The 9,120-nt window shown below is 47.9% G+C and overlaps 1 protein-coding gene across 3 annotated transcripts in view; it reads right to left on the reverse strand.

The window, feature by feature from the left end:
* EFNB2 (ephrin B2) overlaps nucleotides 1-3,116 on the reverse strand; it is a 46,370-nt gene extending 43,254 nt beyond the window's left edge. For 2 of the 3 annotated variants that reach the window (XM_059041582.2, XM_067016219.1), the window contains exon 1: nucleotides 2,645-3,116. In XM_059041582.2, coding sequence (XP_058897565.1) covers nucleotides 2,645-2,766 — 122 coding nt within the window. In that variant the 5' untranslated portion in view covers nucleotides 2,767-3,116. The remainder of the gene's footprint in view (nucleotides 1-2,644) is intronic. The other variant, XM_067016218.1, reaches the window with a different exon arrangement.
* Between the last annotated feature and the right edge of the window lie 6,004 nt (nucleotides 3,117-9,120).

The following is a 9,120-nucleotide window of genomic DNA, read 5'->3' on the forward strand; positions in this document are numbered from 1 at the left end:
CAACTCTTCCAGAACCTGTGGGTGCAGTGATTACCGTTTCAGTACTTGGAACTTCTTCCCACTACTGCAAAAACTCTCGGGGGTGGCAGAGGCAGACAGTGTGATTAAAGTAGTTATGGAGACGGTGAATTTACAAAGGGTTTTCTGGACCCTGTATCCCAACAGCTGCTGCACGCTCCCCTGTCCACCACCTGCTAAAAAAGCTGACCTCGGAATGAAACAAATCTAATTACTGATGGCTGCTTCATTAGAAATGAAGGAGGAACTGATGAGCAACTTCAATGCCTTCGATTACCTTCCTGCCACATCCCATTTACTGGCCGAAACTTTTCCCTGGAAATAAACATGAAACTTCCCCACCAAATAGGGCAACTCCTTGGCACCGGGTTTTTAAAATTCATTCTCAAACTTAGAAAAGGCTCTTTCATATCATTCCTCCAGGAAGAAATCTTTCTGATCTCTCAAGCTAGCATTCAGCTGCATAACTTTGTTAAGCAGACCTTTTCCAGGGGACAAATTATCCCTTCCTCTAGGCCAGCCATTACGTGCGAGTTTTAAAAGAAATTCTACTCTTGAGGGCAGGAACAATCACGCCAACAGCAACATCGTCTGTGCGGGGAGGGCGGCTTCTCCAAAAGCAGGCCTCCAGGAGGGTCTAAATCAGTGGCCACAGCTCAGAAAAACAGCCCGACCCTCACAGGAAGCTATGAGTAAATATCAGTCACTCCCCTCCCCCAGCGCACGAGGGAAAGAAGACATTCGTGTCGAAACCTTAGGCTGAAATAATGACTGCTCTACCTTTTTTTTTTTTTTTCTTCCAAGTAGGTGTTTGTGATCCTACAAACCAGATAACGTCTACTGAGCAGAACGCTGAAGGGGTTAATGGGAATTTCTTTAAACAAGATAGAAATGTAAAAACTAAATCCTGTTGGGGGACGGGGAGGGAAACCCCAAACCAAAAACCGGCTGCCGAAGACGGTCGGCGAGCAAAATCGCCAAGCGGAGCAGGAGGCCTAGCGGGCAGAGGCGCGGCGGGCGCGGCGAGCATCGCGCAGGAAAGAGTGACCCCTGGAGGCAGAAAGCGAAGCCGGCGGCTGCCCCGGCTCCCGGCCCGGCTCCCGGCCCGCAGGTCCCAGCCCCACGCTTTCCCGCACCACTCGGCGCCTCACGCTGCGGTGGTGGACGAGAGCCGTCACTGCCGCGACTTTCCCAGCAATTATGATGATCTTACACCCAGGGAAAAAAAAGAAGTCCATCCAAGATCAGGCTCCAGGGAAGGAGGCTGCATTAAGTAACTTCTACACAGGAGCAGTGTTGGGAGTGCCAGCCAGCATCCTGCAACAATCTCTGTTTCATCCCATTTACAGCGGTGACGTCTTTCGTCCTTTAATAGGGAATTCTTGGTTAACATGTTGGTGAATTTGAAACTGACCACTCTTAAGAGTGGATGTAATTATTTAATTACGATGTGATCTTTAAATCGATCCCCCATCCCTTTATTTCTAAATCCAGGGCCGATTTGCTCAACTTCAATTAGGTCATTGATTTTGCTTCTGACAAAGTATGAACAGCCAGGTGTCTTCATACTTTCCCAAGTTTCCCAAGGTTAAAATTCCATGATTCTGTAAAATATTTTTGGCTAGGATTCGAAATGTATCCCCAGAATGAGGTAATATGCAACCCTGAATGCATAGATGACTACGAGTCACGGCCATATATATTTACGGATGGATCGCCTCTTCCAAATTCTAAATGTACTCTGGTTGCTCGGACTGAAAACCTCCGCAAAGGCCTGGCTTTCTCCCGGCTGCACTGTTTGATAAAAGCAAGACGGATCCAAGGATCCCATTCCCGCCCAGGCTCCCCAAGCGCGAAGGCTTCAGGAGCTGCGTCGACTGGGCAAGGCCTTAATTAAGCTTTTGTAGACAGCGTCCCTAAGAAATCAAGTTAGCTGTCGGGACCACAGAAATCGGGGCCATCGGTTCAGAAGTGAAGGGAGAGGCCGACGTGCAGAGGGTTCCCCGGGAGCAGCCTAAGGCCCGTCTCCCGGGCGAGTAGGAAAGGGCCCGCCGCCCGAGTTGTCCCGAGCAGGCGAGCTCCCCGCGCACCCCCCGGGCAGGCGGCGCGGCGCCGAGGCGCGCGAGCTCCGGGCGTGCCAGGGAGCACAAGCTCCCTTCCCCGCGGGGCGCTCCACTGCCCCCCGGCCCGCGCTCCGCCGCTCCTCAGGAGCGCAGCATCCCTGCCTCTCCGAAGCCCGCCAGCCCCTGCGTGCAGCTCAGCCTGTTGGTGGCCCGGCTTCCCGTCCTCTGGAGGAAGTGAGGGTCAGGCCTCGCCATCGGACACCTTCCCGGACGCGACACCCGAGTCAACAGGGCTTTTTTTTTTTTTTTTTTTTTTTTTTAGCGCCTGGGAGCTCCCTGGGGGAAGGAGGACGAGGAGAGCGCCCCTTAGGGCCGGCGCTCCGGCTGGAAGGCCGAGCGGAGTCTCCACGAAGTACAATGTGGTGGGGGACCCGGGGGCGCGAGGAATCGAGGGTCCAGAAACAGGCTCCGAGGCTCCGCAGCCCGACCCTTCCTCCCGCCGGGACAGCGCGACGCGGCGGACCCCGGGGCGGCGATCGAGGGGGGTCGTGGACGCGACTTACTTGGAGTTCGAAGAATTCCAATAGATGGGCTCTAAAACTATCGATCTGGAAATCGCAGTTCTGCATAAAACCATCAAAACTCCCCAGCAGTACTTCCACACGGAGTCCCTCCTCACGGCCATGGCCAAGCCGCTCCCAGCTCCGCGCACTCCTGGCGTCGGAAGGACAAGGTGCGGGCCGGGAGCCCCAATCCTCTGGGCAGACAAGGGAGAGACGGCAGGCAGTTCCGGGGCGCGCCGAGCAGCTCCAGCGGGCGCCGAGGCCGGTGGCGCTCCCCTCGGGGCCCTCAGAGCGCGGGGCGGGAGCGCACGCGAGGGGCGCGGCGGCGCGGCGGGCTCGGGGCTCCGGGGCGCCGCGCCGGACGCAGCTCGGACAGTCGGCTCCCGTGCGGCTCCAGGGTGCCGGGCGCGGGGCGGCAGGGAGGGCGCTCGGCCGGGACACAAAGGCCAAGAGACGGCTCGGCGGAGGCGGCGGGCCGCCTCGCACTATAGATCCAGGGGGGCGGGCAGCGGCCCGAGCGCGCGGGCGCCGCTTCGGCGCGGTTCCATGTCCCGGAGCGCGGCGCGCGGGCGGCGAGGGGCGTCTCCAGGCGCACAGAAGCCTCCACAGTCCTCGCGGCTCCCAGCCCGCGGAGCAGGCAGGAGGGGCTCGGTGCTCGCCGCGGGCGCCGGATGCGCGCGGGCCTTTGTGTGCGGGGAGGGCGCCGGGACCAGCTCCGCGCGCGTCTCCTCGCCTCAGCCGGCGCCGCCGTCCCCGCCGAGGAGAGTCAGCTCGAGCGGCGCGCTGTCAGAGCACTATAAACGCCGGGCCCCGCCCCGCACCGCGCAACCCATTGGCCCGCCGCTCGGCAGCCGCGAGCCGGTTGGGCGGCAGGCCGGTCCGTCAGCCGCCCCCGCCCGACATTGGGCGCCGCGAGGCGGGGCGCGGGCTGACAGGTGAGCCCCGCCCCCGGTCCCGGGCGGCGGCGCGAGCGGCGCGCGGGGGAGCCCGCGGAGGAGAGGGGCTTGCGCGTGCACCCGGCGCCCGCCGAGATGGTGGGGGCGGGCGAGTGGGGAGCGGGACAGTCCGGGCCACCTGTCCCCGCACCCAGCACGCGCTCTCATTGCCCGGCAAGTGTCCAAACTTCAGCAGAGGGACAACGTCGAGGGCGAAACTTTCCCTGCGGAGCGGAAGGCAGTGGGCTTCCCGTGGGTCTCCCTCCTTCACTGCAGAGCCCCCTCTGCGTAGACTGGCTCACACCCCGCTTGCGCAGCCCTTTGCCGAGCCCACCAGGCCTCTCAGTGATGCGTTTCACACCTGGTTTCGGTACCGAACGTCGGCTGGGGCCCGAGCTAAGTCAGTGGGGCCGGGAGACGCAAAACGACTCCCGGGGACGCGGCGCCGGCGGGGCAGCCGACTCCCGGGGCGCGGCCGCCGGGGCCCCGCTCCCTCCGCGCCTCGCTTCCCGCGAAGGCAGTACCTCTCCCCCGAGTGCGCGGCGGATTCCGCCGCGGATCTCCTCCTTAATTAGCCTCCGGGCCGCGCTCATACCTCCCCAGAGTGACCGGGAATTTAGGGGTGACCGTGACGAATAGCGCCGAAACAGAGGCGGCAGGAATTCTTCCATTGGATTCCCGGCGAAGCGCCTTCCTAAGAGCCTCTGGAACGAGCGCCACCGCGCCGCCGCTTCCGCGGACCCACAGCGCCCACTAGCGGCCGGCCTGCGCGCTCTGCGGGCGAGAGCACGACTCTTCGGGCCACCCGGACCCAGAGCCCGCGCAGCTAACCCCGCAGAGGGTCCGAAGGAGTCGGCAGAAATGACCTGACCAACAGCAGGGAGAGCTCGGCACAGATCAGGCACAGTACAAATGTAACAGTTCGCAGTTTGGAAAAAGTTAAAGTATGCCGTATACCTGCAACATACTTGAAAAAAATTCCTTTCTACGCCAGGGTTTCTTTAATGTTTTAAAAGCAAAGAACCGGCCAGTATTCCTACAAATTCTACTTTTTGTTTTTAAGGCAAATTATCCACGAATTTAAATTTAAAAGAGAGAATATATATGGTAAAAACATCTCGTTCAGCTACTTATTAGTTTTCCTTCCACTCTTCTTTGTAATAACTTTTGTAGGGCTTTATGGTGAGTTAAATATTCGTAAACGTTAATGTACATTTCAACTGGGAGTGTTACATACTTGTGAAGACTACTTTAAGACCGAAAACACTAAGGCACGCGAGGTACCGAATACATTCATATTATTCCAAGTAGATCTGTGAACGAAGAAAACAACTTTATTTCCCGCAGTTCCTAGTTTTAAATGAAAGCCTCCACTTTGAAGAAACATTTTTCTTTAAAGGCTCAAAAACAGTAAACCGATTCGAAGTCATCGTCAGATTCCCAGAGGACTGAAGATCCAGTAAGGAGCAGGCGGTATTATTTCACAAAGGCAAAAGAGTCGTTTTCTAAAAAGCTTACAACATTTAAGGGATTCATTTGAAATTTAATATAAAGCTAGTTTAATATATACTCTTTTAAAAGAACGAAAACTGAGTGTATCTCAGTAGCTGTTTCACATTTAGCAAACCTATATTGTGAAATTTAAGTTGTGAACTCTCAGCACCTACATGCTCTCTCGCCAAGTAAACTAGAGGAAATAAAGGAAATTTGCATTGTCTGAAAATAACCCTGGCTCCCATTTTTAGTAAATCTGATACTCTCAAATCCAAAGCCCTTTACCTTGGGAAAAATGTAAATGTACATGTTTAAACTGCTTCCTTTTTTTAAAACAAAGTGTGTATTTGACCAAAAAATAAAACCCTACACTAAGATTCCTATTGTATAACTTTAGTGTGTGAATATGTATTAACTTACTTTCAGTAAATATAATAAACTGTAGAAACTATGTGAAAAAGTATCAGCAGTAGCAACTCCACTGCTCTTTAATTTCAGTAATTAAAAGCATCACCTCAAGCCACCTGTTATCTATTGTACGTATATCATGCGAGGAAAAAAAATCATCTGCGTGTACAAGACAAAGTTGAAACTTTAAATCCTCGGTCACATCAGTTGAATACCTCTTTGTATTTGGACTTTTGTTTTACAATTGGAGAAACGTGGTTATTTTTGAAAATCTGTAATTCTACCATCACATATTTAACCAGACATCAAAAAATGAGATTTTATTTCAGCAAAGAAAGTTACTTCAACTGTTTCCAGAGTTAAGGAAGAAATTTCTAAAAACCTAATTAATAAAAATTGGGGAGATTTCAGAGACACAGCCAAGTATAAATGTTGATGGATATAAATCTGAATAAATGTAGAATGAAGTGGCAAATATCAAAGTTGGATAGTTCCAGTTTTAAAATAAGAGGGCAATGAATTTTGCCCAAGTAAGTGTGCCTTACTAAATAGTCAGGTTTCTGCCCCTTCTGAATCCATATGCAAGCTTTGGTCTTTAGAACTTATAGTTGTTTCTTACATAGTCCTTTTACAGTAATCCACTGATTCTAAGATGTACTTCGAAAGGCATCTTTAACTCCTATAAAAACAAAGAACAAAAGCCTTATCTAAATGTAACGTTACAGAAAAATTATTGTGATTTATGTATGTTGATTAAATCTTGTCCAAGCCATGAACTTTCTACATAGCTGGAAGACTCTATTAAAACTGCATGGTTTACCTCATACAAGTCACTGAAGTTTTTAGAACTCTCCCACAAAGGACACCTTGCTCAGTTTATTTCACGGGAAGACCTTTCAAAACAAGAGTAAAACTCTTTAGAGATCAACTTCGCCATACATTCGTCCATCTATCTGCTTCTAAAATTCCTATTATTACAAATTGTAGCATGTTAGTATCTACTTATTAGTTTGGTAGGAAAAGCATTAGTCATTACACGGGGCTCTTGGTCAAAAGAATCATTTTTCCCTTTGGGAAGTTTCATAACTCATACCTTACAGACCATACCTATTCTTTATGGAATCAAAATAACCATTATTTTCCACTACAGTAATTTAAATCTCTAGCTCAAATTATCATTGCTTTTATAACAGTAATAATGCAAAAGCAGCCTATGTGGAAAGAATACAGGTTTGGATCCAACTAGGTAGGGTAACTGGCTCAAGACCTCATTTCCTTATATGCAAACCAACAAGAGGGCCAGCCATTTCTAGTCACCATTCCAAATTGGCCTAGGTAGTTCGGTGGAGATAAACACACAAATAACAGCTAGCTGTGCAGTTTTATCACTCGTTAACTTTAGCATTTCCGTGACTCCCACTTTGTGGACTGATATGATATAGACATACTGTATGTTATAATGAAGTTAAATTCTGCTCTCAGCATGTAAGGGGTATTACTGACAGCAGTCATAAGGAGACAACCCATCAAACCATTTCTGCTCCTGCATCCCACCTTACAATGGGCTATTCAACGGAACCAACTGCAATTATATATTCCTTTGTTAATTCATGTTGTCATAAATTTAACTGATGGTGAAAGCCTGGAAAATGAGGAAGGCAACAATCATCATGCAAATGTATACAAAGAACAAGCCCATTTTGTTCGAACCCTAATACACCAGGTTTAGTGATCAGCAGTGGTATTAATCCTAGAAGATACTGACACTACTGAACACACACACCTTTGCCTGAGTGACAGTAAAACAACGACGTTGAGTTTACTCTTCTACTCTGAAACTTACTGGCTTCAGACGTGGAAAGATAAATATGTATAAAAAACAAGACTGTTCCAACATCCCCTGGGCAACCACTGGAGGCTCAAGTAAGGAACAATCTTCTTTTAAAATGACGTCTCATGAATTTCAATCATACACACACCAACTTTAATTTCTATTGGGCCCTCTGTATCCCCCCTTCCATTGCTTCCTAGCTGCAAGTCAGTTACTCTAGTAATTATAGATACACTATATAATAGATCAGACAATGCCATCTCATCATCTAAAAACCAACTATGGCAAATCTGCTACAAAACATACAGTGCAGTGTTATTAGCAAATTACTGCACCACTAGCAACTCCCTGACTATGGACAACAGAACGTTAAAAAAAAAAAACAAAAACCCACCCTCAAAACATAAGAGTAAACAAGAAACGTTACAAATAACAAAGGTGACGGTGAAGAATCAATACCACCACTACTGGCAATTCAACAAACGAAAGAGTGGGGCCTCCTGCCTGGGCTTCAACACCCATCCTAGATTTTTTACCTTCGTGGTCCTTCTGCTAATGAATAACACTCTGGTATTTGAGTGTTTATAAGACTCCTGGATGGACTGGCAAGTCTCAAAAATTAAGATACACCGTTTTCAGAATTTCTTATGGCCAATACAAAACAGATGGATGGTTCTGGGGGTAAAGGAGCAGAAAATTGGGACAACTGATAACAGAAGCTCTGGTTTTATTAACAGCTTTGGATAAATTTTAGTTAAGAAGGACCCGAGTATAAAATGAGGCATGAGAAACAACATACAGAGTTCAATTGGCCAGGATTCTATACTTATTTTACCTCAGAAAATTAAAAAGTACAAATTTCCTTTTGCAATTTTTTTTTTTTTTTTTTGCGTAAACTATTGTTGTTTTTTGGAGAAATTCTTGAAGTACTGGTGGCCATACAGAAAAGCTATGGACATATGTTACTAGCACAACTAACTCAGAAATTAACTGAGGACACAGAGAGCCTAATTTGCTACATCTTCGTAAGAGAAACTGGAGCAGTAAATCTTTAACTACAAACCCCTTCCCCTCTTTGCAAGCATTAAAGAGTCCTCACACATAGCTAATTTAAAGGTTTAGTTTATACAATTGATTCAATTCTGCAAACTCCACAATATAAATGGCAATAACTACATATATTAAATACTGTAATAAAAATAAACAGTCATTAGTTAATTCTATAATGCATTAAGAGCAACTTTAAAAAACAAATTGTGAATCAAGGCATACTTAATAAATTAGGGAACATCTGAACTGCTAATAGTTTGGGAAAGAATTTGAACTTTTATAATACGTATACAAAAGCAGTGGAAACAAATGAAAACAAATTACTACACATTGCTGTAGCACAGAAAGCATTGGGTGCGTTTTATTAACAATGACATCCTCTTTCCTGCAGCCTGACACAGGAACAATTCCATTATCTGATGTGAGTCTCCAACAGCAAGCAGATACTGCAGCATGTTACTAAGCAACTTACTGTGATTTCACACCATATGTGGCAGGAAGAAATTTTTTTTAAATGAAAAGGCAGGCATAAGCTGATTTCTAGTATTTTTAAGTCCAGGCTACTCTCTTAGATACAATGTTTAGAACACTTGTATACCAAAACAACTTTTAAATAAACATTTCCAAAACCTTGCATATACAACTTAGGTACAATGGTTCTGCACCGAAAAAAAAAAAAAAAGGTTACATTAAAAAAAAAAGGTGTAAGAATCATGAAATAATTAAAGCTAACCTAAATTCTTCAGGTAAATAAAGTG

This window comes from Kogia breviceps, chromosome 16 (assembly GCF_026419965.1).
Source record: "Kogia breviceps isolate mKogBre1 chromosome 16, mKogBre1 haplotype 1, whole genome shotgun sequence".
In the NCBI taxonomy this organism is placed as follows: Eukaryota; Metazoa; Chordata; class Mammalia; order Artiodactyla; family Physeteridae; genus Kogia; species Kogia breviceps.